The following is a 13,454-nucleotide window of genomic DNA, read 5'->3' on the forward strand; positions in this document are numbered from 1 at the left end:
CAAACAATACCCTATAATGTCAAAATGGAATTATGTTTTTAGACATTTTTACAATGAATAAAAAACAAAAAGCTAAGATGTCTTGAGTGAATAAGAATTCAACCACTTGTTATTGCAAGCCTAAACGAGTTCAGGAATAAAAAGTTGCTTAACAAGTTACATAATAAATTGCATGGACTCACTAAATCGATTTAATCCATTTTGAATTCCGGATGAAAAAAACTATATGTGGAATAAGTCAAGGGATATGAATGCTTTCTGAAGGCAATGTATGTATTCAATGCTCTGTTCCTGCCTGCACAGGTTTAAGAATGGGGGACAGTTTGATGGCAGAGTTTGGCGCCGCAGCTTCCTTTCTGCGTAAGTCAGACAAGGAGCGTATGGAATGCCAGACTAGACCCTTTGACATAAAGAGAGAGTGCTATGTGCCTGACCCTGAGGTTGAATACGTCAAGGCCACAATCACCAGCAGAGATGGGGCTAAAGTCACCGCTGATACGGAGTTTGGAAAGGTAAATATTTTGTTGAAGAATATGATCTGGAAAATGGACACATGGAAAATCATAAGATAATTAATTTTCCTACTAGGATAACTCTATGCGCTTTATAGATTACTATAAGTATGATTCTCACAAGAGACAACAAAAAGAAGAATCCTAACTTGAGATCTCGAACATGCTTTATGTAAATCAGGCATTACATGTAAATGGATGATTTGTGACAATTCAATATTGTGTGTAATCTCAAATTAGGATGAGAACACCTCTGCACCTTGAAAATGAAACAAACAATTGAATTTGCTCTTCTTTCAGACTGTTACTGTGAAGGAGGATGACGTCCACCCCCAGAACCCGCCAAAGTTTGATAAAATTGAGGACATGGCGATGTTCACCTTCCTGCACGAGCCCGCTGTGCTGTTTAACCTCAAAGAGCGTTACGCAGCCTGGATGATCTACGTAAGTAATGACCTGCTAATATCTCCATTGAATCAATCATTCATTCAAATGAATTAAACTAAATATGCATCCCATTGTCTTTGACAGACCTACTCAGGGCTGTTCTGTGTCACTGTCAACCCATACAAGTGGCTGCCAGTGTACGATCAGTCTGTTGTCAATGCATACAGAGGCAAGAAGAGGACAGAAGCTCCTCCTCACATCTTCTCCATCTCTGACAATGCCTACCAGTACATGTTGTCAGGTAAAATATAACTTCTCCTTTTCATCTATATAAATCAAATGATATTTGGATAATGTCACATTTACTGATACTTCTCTTTCAACAGACAGGGAAAATCAGTCTGTCCTTATCACGTAAGTACATCAACCAAAGGCTATATCCATTTGAGACTATTTAAAGTTAAGAGAAATTCTGAGACATCAACATTTGTATTTTAAATCCCAGTGGAGAATCCGGTGCTGGAAAGACTGTTAACACCAAGAGAGTCATCCAGTATTTCGCCAGCATTGCTGCTGTTAGCGGAAAGAAAAGTGCAGCAGAAGAAAAAAAGGTAAAAAAGAATGCAAATATTCATTATTATCGATCCAAAATTAAACATTCTTCATGGCTGGATGGACATACAGTATGTTGACAAAATCCAATATATGTTCATTACAGTATTTATTTTAAGGCAGCATTTTAACACTGTGTGGTTGTTGGGTTGTAGGGGACCCTGGAGGATCAAATCATCCAGGCCAATCCTGCCCTGGAGGCTTTTGGTAATGCCAAGACCATCAGGAATGACAACTCCTCCCGATTCGTAAGTTTGGTCTTGTTTGTTTGTCAAATATCATTCAAATCCTATCTTCTGGATTTGAATTGTATAACCATTAGCTGATGTCATGACGTTAGCCAATCTTCCTCAGGTCCATCAGCTAATCTTCCCTTTTGGGACTGTCTGTGCACCAGACCTGGGTTAAAAAGTATTTGTTCTGTTTCACATACTTTCAGTGTTTGATTGAGCCTACCAGAAATGTGTGATTTAAACTTTTAGGAGTATTCCATCAGTTCCATTACACCATGCAAGCTCAATCAAGCGCACCTAAGGTATTCAAAAAGAAAACAAATACTACTTGAATCCAGCTCTCATTAATTTACGCTATTACTATAATTTGCAGGGTAAATTCATCCGCATTCATTTTGGAGTCAGTGGGAAGCTTTCCTCTGCTGACATTGAGACTTGTGAGTACAACACTCAACTTGCCCAGGCTCAAACAGATCTCTTTGACAGGAAACACATTAATACCAAAATCACTTTCCCATACTGATCAGATCTTTTGGAGAAGTCACGTGTAACTTTCCAGCTCAAGGCTGAGAGAGACTATCACATCTTCTACCAGATCCTGTCACAAAAGAAACCAGAACTGCTGGGTGAGTATTAAATCATCAAACTGAGTAGGGTTGAGGTAATTCAGGATTATACTGAACATTTCTGATGAAATCCAATTAAATTCGTATGGTGCAGCGAGCCCAGAGAGTGTGCTACCCCATCCCCCAGCGTAAAACCCTCAGCACAATGTAGCGTGATTTATGTTGTAACGTTTCCTTTTTTCATAAGAAAGTTGAAATTATTTAAGTTCCATGCAAGTATGCAACACTGAAATTGGATTAACACAAATCAATCTCCAGCTGCAGTTTTCAAAACTTGATTAGGACTAATTTGCCATCCTGTCTATTTATAATATAACACAATGCCAATTTTAGAATTGACCCCAATCCTAATACTGAGTGTATCTTGTTTTGACCTATACCACAGCCCAAACACAAATTAAACTGTGCTGTTCAATTCTTTTCAGAGATGCTACTCATCACCAGCAATCCCTATGACTATGCCTTCATCTCCCAAGGAGAGATTGCTGTAACTTCCATTAATGATGCAGATGAGCTAATGGCTACTGATGTGAGTATAACATATACATACGATCATTTCCCACTTGTATCCAACTCTTTCTCCAATACAAAACAATGGCATTTTTGGAACTAGGATGCCTTTGATGTACTGGGCTTCTCCCAAGAGGAGAAGAATGGCATTTATAAGCTGACTGGTGCCATCATGCACTACGGGAACATGAAGTTCAAGAATAAGCAGCGGGAGGAGCAAGCAGAAGCAGATGGCACGGAGGGTGAGTGCTGAAGATTTAAAACCTTTCACTTCATTATGAAATAGTATCTGAAAAATCTGAACATCAAAAAGCAGTTAGTGTGCCTCTTCCAATCATACAACTTTGCCTTTCCAGATATTGACAAAGCTGCATATCTGATGGGCCTGAACTCTGCTGACCTAGTCAAGGGGCTGTGTCATCCAAGGGTCAAAGTAGGAAATGAGTGGGTCACCAAAGGTCAGAATGTTGACCAGGTGAGTCTCAAAATAGTTTTACATTTCAAGGAGCTAATAATTCTGAGCCTAACACTTCTGTATAGGGTTGCTAATATTTTCATACCTGTAATTCCCACGTTTATGTTGAGGCTATGTTTCAGTAATTTATTTTCTCTATATTTTGTAGGTGTACTACTCCATTGGTGCACTGTCAAAGAAAGTTTACGAGAACATGTTCCTCTGGATGGTGATAAGAATCAACCTTACTCTGGACACTAAGAATGCTCGCCAGCACTACATTGGTGTGCTAGACATTGCTGGCTTTGAGATCTTTGATGTGAGTGTTTGATGTAAATTTGATAAAAATGGAATCTAGAACATTACAGCAGACAAAATAAAGTAACTGTGAATTTCTATTTCAGTTCAACACATTTGAGCAGCTGTGCATCAACTTCACTAATGAGAAGCTGCAGCAGTTCTTCAACCACCACATGTTTGTGCTGGAGCAGGAAGAGTATAAGAAAGAGGGCATCGTCTGGGAGTTCATTGACTTTGGCATGGACTTGGCTGCCTGCATTGACCTCATTGAAAGGGTTGGTGTCTTCAGTTTTGCAGAAGTTTATATGATGAATCCTAAGTAATCTTTGAGATTTCAAACATTACAAGGGAAATTGTAATAAATAAATTCCATTACAAATTATTCTGATATTTATTCACTATGCTTTTCCCTTAACATTAATTTATTTTCATTCATTCCTTCCACTAGCCCATGGGTATCATGTCCATCCTTGAAGAGGAGTGCATGTTCCCTAAGGCCAGTGATTCTACATTCAAAGCTAAGCTGTATGACACCCATCTGGGCAAAAATGCATGCTTCCAGAAGCCTAGGATTGTTAAGGGTAGACCAGAGGCCCATTTCTCCCTGGTTCACTATGCTGGCATTGTTGACTACAACATTGGTAACTGGCTGGTGAAGAACAAGGACCCGCTGAATGAGACTGTGGTCGGACTGTTCCAGAAGTCAAGTCTTAAGTTCCTGTCCAACCTCTTTGTGAACTATGCTGGTGCAGAAGGAGGTACTATGTGTTTATATATGCAAAGACTACAAACCACTAACATAAATACAAATAGACAAAATTGTGGTCATAATAGTATATTTGAATAGTTATTTCATTATCATACAGCACCTGAAGAAAAAGCGGCTGGAGGAAAAAAGAAGAAAGGCTCTTCCTTCCAGACTGTGTCTGCATTGCACAGGGTAAATCTGAGCTTAAATCAATATATATGTATAATGAACAAATGTATTATATTTGTACTATACTTGAGATGCCAGTATGTTGTGGATTGGCATGTTAGCATTAAATGCCGTTGTGACTCGTGAGGTACTTGGAGACTCATTCACTGATGGAAAATTCTACATTTGTCATACTCACAGGAGAACTTGGGTAAACTCATGACCAACTTGAGGTCTACTCACCCCCACTTTGTGCGTTGCATCATCCCCAACGAGACCAAGACTCCTGGGGCCATGGAGAATCCTCTGGTCATGCACCAGCTGCGCTGTAACGGTGTGCTGGAAGGCATCAGGATCTGCAGAAAGGGCTTCCCCAACAGAATCCTGTATGCTGACTTCAAACAAAGGCAAAAATAATGATTAATTTCTTTTCTAAAATAAATTCAACTGTTTAACTATTCAAATGTTCTCTTTTTTAAGATATTTGCTTTCTGATTTAAATTCAGATACCGCATCCTCAATCCAAATGCTATCCCTGAGGGTCAGTTCATGGACAACATGAAGGCAGCTGAAAAACTGTTGGGCTCTCTGGACATTGACCATACCCAGTACAGATTAGGACACACTAAGGTAAGTTCTCTAAATAGATGAAAAGCAATAAGACCTGTTGGAACAGGATGGAAAAATAGCAGCAATATTACCAATACATCGCTATCATGGTAACCTGAACAATGCATTTTGAAATAAGTACTGATATACCACGGATCATGCTTACCTCATGTCATCTGTGTCTAGTCGAGATAAAAACTGAGTATACAAAACATTAAGAACCAATGGGTCAAGTCGAGGACCTGCTCTTTCCATGACAGACTGACCAGGTGAATCCCGGTGAAAGCTTTGATCCCATATTGATGTCACTTGTTAAATCCACTTTAATCAGTGCAGATGAAGGGGAGGAGACAGGTTAAAGGATGATTTTTAAGCTTTAAGAGAATTGAGACATGAATTGTGTACGTGTGCCATTCAGAGGGTGAATGGGAAAAACAAAAATGGAAGTGCCTTTGAACGGGGTATGATAGTAGGTGCTTGGCGCACCAGTTTGTTTCAATAACTACAACACTGCTGGGTTTTTCACTGTTAACAGTTTCCGTGTGTATTAAGAATGTTCCACCACCCAAAGACATCCAGCCATCTCGTTGGAGTCAACTTGGGCCAGCATCCCTGTGGAATGCTTTCGGCACCTTGTAGAGTCCAAGCCCCGACGAATTGAGGCTATTCTGAGGGCAAAGTCGGGGGGTGGGGGGGGCAAGTCAATATTATGAAGGTGTTCCTTATGTTTGTTATACTCTTTGGTATAGTGCCACCATGTGGTAGATCCATATCTATATTAGCTACTTATAAGCAACTAAAAGCATTGTGGCCATACTGTTTTTGTATATGTTTTTAAAGACCTTGCCAAATTGTGTAACTCTTGGTCAACATGCTGGGATTGAAGTTCTAAAATCAATAGAGTGGCTGTGGATGTGACTTTTCTGGACCCCTCTTCCCAGGTTAAAGGTCCCAAAGCTTCTGCGCATGTGTGGGATTCTCTACTCACGCACAGTCTCTGCTCTACTCGTAGAGAACAGGCTACTATGGCGAATTGTTCTTGTTTAATAAAGTTAGATCAAAGCTGAATCAATGTCTGCAAGATCCCAATGACAGTATTGTACATAACAGAACTGACTATAATAGCATAGTATAACGTTACTGTAAGAAAAAAACAGCACCTAATTTCTTATGAGATTTTAGGAGGATTGTGCGAATGTTTGCATTTTTGTCTCATGTGGCCAGAATTCAACAATGCGTGCCACTAAGCAAAATATGTACTTTAGTTGAAAAAAAAACACAGGTATACTACAGGTTGTTAACACCATCTGCTATAAAAGTCGCTCAATCTACACGACTAGAAGATCTAAATGCATAATCCCATGAAACTGATTGAGATCAAATGAAAGGCATGCAGTTTTTGCAAATACATTTCACCGGTAAAACTTGAAGAATTATCATTCACAATTGACAGTGAGAAATGTGAAGGGAGAGGGACAACACAAATGCAGGCCTGAAGGTAAAAAAACAGAACATGATACTGGTCTTTCCAGCGGGATCCAGGGAGGCAGGATGCGGGCAGAAAGGTGCGGTTACCAACAGATCCAAAGCCTTGGCCAAATATAATTAGCTCATTACAGGGCCAACTTGAGGTCAATTTGTGTCATTTTTGTAGAAATTGGCATGAAATCATCAATCTAAATAGAACTACCACATTTTGTAAATCTGGGGAGAACACATTCAAGTTATTTATGGTCAACTGGCATAAAAATACAATCCTGCCAAATACAAGACAATACAAGCACTACATTATGAACTTGTGTATCTTTAGGTGTTCTTCAAGGCTGGTCTCCTGGGTACCCTTGAGGAGATGAGAGACGATCGTCTCGCCCTTATTATCACTGGCCTCCAGGCCCGATCACGTGGTCTACTTGCCAGAATTGAGTTCCAGAAAATGGTTGACCGCAGGTTGGAATAAGAATAGATACAACTTCTGCAGACAATATGGTGGAGGAAGAAAACGCTGTATAATTCTATTCAATTTCACAGGGATGCCTTGCTTGTGATCCAATGGAACATTCGTGCCTTCATGGGTGTCAAGAATTGGCCCTGGATGAAGATGTTCTTCAAGATCAAACCTCTGCTGAAGTCAGCAGAGACTGAGAAGGAGATGGCCAACATGAAGGAAGAATTCCTGAAGCTTAAAGAGGCTTACGCTAAAAGTGAAGCCCGTAAAAAAGAGCTGGAAGAGAAGATGGTGTCCCTTATCCAAGAGAAGAATGACCTGCAGCTCGCTGTCCAAACTGTGAGTAACTTTAACTGCACTACAGTTGTTGCATTCTCATTCTTTGTCAAAATTAGCTTTTAGCTAACTAGAAAAATAGAAAAACAGAGAGAGGAGCAACATGATTTGCTAAATACATACAATCAGTGGTGCATTTGTCGATTATTTGTACTGTCCAAACACTTTGCCACCAAACAAACTTAAAATACTTATAATACTTATATATACAATATATTGACACATTGACAGCAAGAAGACACTATTGGTGATGCTGAAGAGAGATGTGAAGGTCTGATCAAAAGCAAAATCCAGCTTGAGGCCAAAGCCAAAGAGCTGACAGAAAGACTGGAGGATGAGGAGGAGATGAATTCAGAGCTAACTGCTAAGAAGAGGAAGCTGGAGGATGAGTGCTCAGAACTCAAGAAGGACATTGATGATCTGGAGCTCACTCTGGCTAAAGTGGAAAAGGAAAAGCATGCCACAGAGAACAAGGTCAACACTTTTCTTTATTACTGTGTTGTTAAAACGACAATTAATACGTTTGGAGGAAGTGTAATGACAATGTTCTGTTTCCTTAGGTTAAAAACCTGACTGAGGAGATGGCAGCTCTGGATGAAATCATTGCCAAGCTGACCAAGGAGAAGAAGGCTCTGCAAGAGGCTCATCAACAAACGCTGGATGATCTGCAGAGTGAGGAGGACAAAGTCAACACGCTGACCAAGGCCAAAGCCAAACTGGAACAGCAAGTTGATGATGTGAGTATCAAATAGTAAATTCACAAAAAGTACAACACAATTAGTAATATCCTAAAAACACGCTACAGTAAATTGCTGACTCCGAATGTTGTTTAATATATCCTTTATCAGCTTGAAGGGTCTCTGGAGCAAGAGAAGAAGGTGAGAATGGACCTTGAGAGAGCCAAGAGAAAGCTGGAGGGAGACTTGAAGTTGACCCAGGAGAGCCTAATGGACCTGGAGAATGACAAGCAGCAGCTGGAGGAGAGAATGAAGAAGTAAGATCACAACCCACAAAATCTCATGAATAGTTATTTTACAGAAAGTGCTCAAATGTGTTATTTACTTATCAGGAAGGACTTTGAGATGAGCCAACTCAACAGCAAGATTGAGGATGAGCAGGCCATGGGTGCCCAGCTTCAGAAGAAACTGAAGGAGCTGCAGGTATTTCAATAGCATTGTTGAAAAGGGAATCTTTCTGTTACATATGCTTATGTTCTGATCATACTAGCAAATTTGAATTCCTACCATTTCAGGCCCGCATTGAGGAGCTGGAGGAAGAGCTGGAGGCTGAAAGAGCTGCCCGTGCCAAGGTGGAGAAACAGAGGGCAGACTTGTCCAGAGAGCTAGAAGAGATCAGTGAGAGGCTGGAGGAGGCTGGTGGAGCCACTGCTGCACAGATTGAGATGAACAAGAAGAGGGAGGCTGAGTTCCAGAAGGTGCGCAGAGACCTTGAAGAGGCTACGCTGCAGCATGAGGCTACAGCTGCCACTCTGAGGAAGAAAAATGCTGACAGTGTAGCTGACCTGGGAGAACAGATTGACAACCTTCAGAGAGTGAAGCAGAAGCTGGAGAAAGAGAAGAGTGAGCTCAGACTGGAGCTGGATGATGTGGTCTCCAACATGGAACAGATTGTCAAGTCCAAAGTATGTGGTATCATTGGTAAATCAAAGAGAAAAATCTATACATGCTTTTTAAAGATGCAATCTAGTGTTGCTGTTCTGTATTTATTTTTTATTTATTTTTTTCCACATTTGTTTTTAGACAAACTTGGAGAAAATGTGCCGCTCTCTAGAGGACCAGATGAGTGAATACAGGACAAAAGCTGAGGAAGGACAGCGTTCCATCAATGATTTCACCATGCAGAAAGCAAAGCTTCAAACTGAGAATGGTACATACAGTATATTAACAAAAAACCTGAACAGCCAAAATGAATAACCACAGTATGTAATATCATTGAAAATAATTTTGAATTGAATGAAAACAGGTGAATTTGCCAGACAGTTGGAGGAGAAGGACTCTCTGGTCTCTCAACTGACCAGAGGTAAGCAGTCCAACGTTCAGCAGATTGAAGACCTCAAGAGACAACTGGAGGAGGAAGTCAAGGTATTGATACAACAATTGCAGTGCCCTTTATCCAACTGCTATCTATCCTCTGGCATAATTACAGATCTTTTTTAAAATTTCCTTACCAGGCAAAGAACGCGCTTGCCCATGCAGTGCAGTCTGCTCGCCATGATTCAGATCTGTTGAGGGAGCAGTATGAGGAGGAGCAGGAGGCCAAGTCTGAGCTGCAGCGTGGCATGTCCAAGGCTAATGCTGAGGTGGCTCAGTGGAGAACCAAGTATGAAACTGATGCCATCCAGAAGACTGAGGAGCTTGAGGACGCAAAGTAAGGATGTTTTATTACTTCCTCTTACTTTTCAGAATATTGAACCTTGGCTGAATGAGCGATACACAAATGTACTGTACATGATCAATATATAATACATTGATTACCTGTTAAACAACCATTATACTGTATTTCAGACAGAAAAAGGCAGCTGAAATGTGTTTCTCATCTATGCCAATCTAGGAAGAAGCTGGCTCAGCGTCTGCAGGATGCAGAGGAAGCTGTGGAAGCTGTAAATGCTAAATGCTCATCCCTGGAGAAGACTAAACACAGACTCCAGAATGAGATTGAAGATCTCATGGTGGATGTGGAGAGATCTAATGCAGCTGCTGCCTCTCTGGACAAGAAGCAAAGGAACTTTGACAAGGTAAAAAAAAACATATGGAATACACAAGTCCTATTAGCCTTCATTATTATACAGGATAGGGGTGGCAGGTAGCCTAGTGGTTCGAGAAGTGGGCCAACATCCTCAGACAGGAAAACCTGGTTCTGAGTTAGCCGGCAACCGGAGGGTTGCTGGTACCATTCTACATCCTACACCGCCTGCCATTTTGCCTTTGAGCAAGGTACTTAACACCCAATAATTGCTCCAGGGGCACTGCACTGTGGCTGACCCATAGCTTCCAGCACCTGTGTGTCTCGGTGGGTTGGGTTTTGAGCACAAAGACACATTTCCATTCTTTGTAAGTCAATGGAAAAAATAAAGCACATCTCATCTTAATCATACACTGTATTCAAACTACCTAAAATACCTGTATGATTTTCAGGTCCTGGCTGAGTGGAAGCAGAAGTTTGAGGAGTCTCAGACTGAGCTGGAGAGCTCCCAGAAAGAGGCCAGATCTCTCAGCACGGAGCTCTTCAAACTCAAGAACTCTTATGAGGAGTCTCTGGATCATCTGGAGAGCATGAAGAGGGAGAACAAGAACCTCCAAGGTCAGAGCATAAGAATCATTGGTTTATATAACTTAGTCAATTGAAGATCAATATGTTATAGAGATCAGATATCACAAAAAATGTTTGATGTACAAGTATATTTTCCACAGAGGAAATTTCTGACCTGACTGAGCAGCTTGGTGAAGGAGGAAAGAGCATCCATGAGCTGGAAAAGATCCGTAAACAGCTGGAGCAGGAGAAGGCTGAGATACAGTCTGCTCTAGAGGAAGCTGAGGTGAGATTGGAAAAGATTTACTGGTAGTGAAAGTACCAGAACTACATTTTAAGATCTTACAAACTATGGGTGGCTGTCTTCTCATAGGGCTCCCTAGAGCATGAGGAGGGCAAGATTCTGAGAGCTCAGCTGGAGTTCAATCAGGTGAAAGCTGACATTGAACGGAAGCTGGTGGAGAAAGATGAGGAAATGGAGATGAATAAGAGGAACCAGCAGAGAGTTGTGGATACCCTGCAAAGCTCCCTGGAATCAGAGACTCGCAGCAGGAATGAAGCTCTCAGGCTGAAGAAGAAGATGGAAGGAGATCTCAATGAGATGGAGATCCAGCTCAGCCAGGCCAACAGGCAGGCATCCGAGGCCCAGAAGCAACTTAAGGGTCTCCATTCCCATCTGAAGGTATTACTTCCACACCATTGAATTAAAAACTGCTTGTGTATTTAGAAAAAGCAAAACCACACTGTTTAGTGTCGTAAATGTATATAAAGTAAATAGTAAATCTAGTAAAATCAGTAATTCTTTCTACAGGATTCTCAACTGCAGCTGGATGATGCTCTTCGTAGCAATGATGACCTGAAGGAGAACATTGCCATTGTGGAGAGACGTAACAACCTGATGCAGGCTGAACTGGATGAGCTGAGAGCCCTGGTGGAGCAGACTGAGAGAGGCCGCAAACTGGCTGAGCAGGAACTGCTGGATGTTAGCGAGAGAGTTCAGCTGCTGCACTCACAGGTAAGACAGTAATATAGAACAATTAGGATTCTCCTAAAATATCTGCTACTTGATGTACGTAGAGGTAAAATACAAATAACATTTTATATATATGCGTAGAACACCAGCCTACTGAGCCAGAAGAAGAAGCTAGAGGGCGACACATCCCAGCTTCAGAATGAAGTGGAGGAGGCTGTGCAGGAGTGCAGAAATGCTGAGGAAAAAGCCAAGAAGGCCATTACTGATGCTGCCATGATGGCAGAGGAGCTGAAGAAGGAGCAGGACACCAGTGCTCACCTGGAGCGCATGAAAAAGAACATGGAGCAGACCATCAAGGACCTGCAGCACCGCCTGGATGAAGCTGAACAAATCGCCATGAAGGGTGGCAAGAAGCAGATCCAGAAGCTGGAGGCCAGAGTAAGTGTCTAAGCTACATTCTCTTCTATTAATTCAACGTCACATGTCATATTTCTAGTCATATTTCTAGCTTCAATATTGAAAGTATTTAGAAATGGTGCGTTAATATATTTCTAGGTGAGAGAGCTAGAGACTGAAGTGGAACTGGAGCAAAGGAGGAGCAGTGATTCTGTAAAAGGAGTCCGTAAATATGAGAGACGCATTAAAGAACTCACCTACCAGGTACATCATAAAGTTTAAGTTGAAAGTGCACTATTAACATGTTCAGAATCAAATGTAAAATGTATACTGTATTCAGTACGGATAACGTTTGTCCATTATTTTTTGGGTGCAGACTGAGGAAGACCGTAAGAATTTGAGCCGTCTGCAGGACCTGGTGGACAAACTGCAGCTTAAAGTCAAATCCTACAAGAGAACTTCCGAGGAGGCTGTAAGTAGAAAACCTTCTATCATCCAACTGATGCGTCTGTAATTTTCAAATTGTTGTGTTTGCTGGAAACTTAAATCATATTTAAAAACATTCACAGGAGGAACAAGCCAATGCCAATTTGGGCAAGTTCCGTAAGATTCAGCATGAACTGGATGAGGCAGAAGAGAGGGCTGATATTGCTGAGTCTCAGGTCAACAAGATGAGAGCCAAGAGTCGTGATGCCGGATCCAAGGTCAGTGAATTTGCTGTCAATGTACAATGTTTTATAGGTTATCATTTTGCAGTTTCCTATGACAAAAGCCTCAACCTTAAATAGTTTTAACGTCTGGTATCTGGACTCTATTTAATGGTAATTTCAATTCTCGATATTCACTCATTTATTCCTGAAGAAAATAAGTAATAAATGCATAAATTGTTACTAAGTAACTATACATACATGTTGATGTTCCCCATTGTAAAATTTCAACCAGAAAACAGGGTTCTCCTTATTTATCTATCCTCTCTGTCACAGAAAGGAAAGGATGAGGAGTGAGGCCAAGAGTTGTGATGCTGGCTCCCAGGTCAGTTCTTTCAATCAACATAATTACATTGGTTATAATTTGCAAACTCCCTTATGCCATGTATGATGACAGACCCAACCTCAATTGTTTTGTAAGTATAAAGGGTTGATTGCAACTAACAAGCTGATCTTCTCAGGTACCACTGTGTTAGCAATGGTTTCCTTAAAACGATACTTCCGGGAGATTACACAGAGCTCTGTGCTAACCGTGGCTGCAATGAAAGGAACACCGGAATAAACTAGCAGACTAGCTGATATTATGACGTTACGGCACCAAGCCGGCTTGATACTAGACATCGGAAATGGTCATTGTCTGTGTTCACTACTCCCGCCGAAAGAAGTAA

The 13,454-nt window shown here is 41.1% G+C and overlaps 1 protein-coding gene across 1 annotated transcript; it reads left to right on the forward strand.

The window, feature by feature from the left end:
- Positions 1–311: 311 nt before the first annotated feature.
- Positions 312–13,111, forward strand: LOC129859248 (myosin-7-like). The gene is made up of 37 exons (XM_055928765.1): positions 312–512; positions 813–956; positions 1,044–1,200; positions 1,286–1,313; positions 1,405–1,510; positions 1,667–1,759; positions 2,118–2,181; positions 2,272–2,370; positions 2,796–2,899; positions 2,984–3,122; positions 3,237–3,355; positions 3,504–3,653; positions 3,739–3,909; positions 4,083–4,392; positions 4,501–4,574; positions 4,752–4,957; positions 5,057–5,180; positions 6,970–7,106; positions 7,188–7,443; positions 7,672–7,914; positions 8,001–8,177; positions 8,289–8,434; positions 8,510–8,600; positions 8,693–9,082; positions 9,201–9,327; positions 9,424–9,542; positions 9,632–9,828; positions 10,012–10,195; positions 10,596–10,761; positions 10,872–10,996; positions 11,084–11,392; positions 11,522–11,725; positions 11,825–12,121; positions 12,239–12,343; positions 12,456–12,551; positions 12,649–12,783; positions 13,063–13,111. Exons 1-37 carry the CDS (start codon positions 312–314, stop codon positions 13,081–13,083), a joined length of 5,814 nt encoding a protein of 1,937 aa, XP_055784740.1. The 3' UTR covers positions 13,084–13,111.
- The last annotated feature ends 343 nt before the right edge of the window (positions 13,112–13,454 follow it).

This window comes from Salvelinus fontinalis, chromosome 7, assembly GCF_029448725.1.
Source record: "Salvelinus fontinalis isolate EN_2023a chromosome 7, ASM2944872v1, whole genome shotgun sequence".
NCBI classification, from domain to species: Eukaryota; Metazoa; Chordata; class Actinopteri; order Salmoniformes; family Salmonidae; genus Salvelinus; species Salvelinus fontinalis.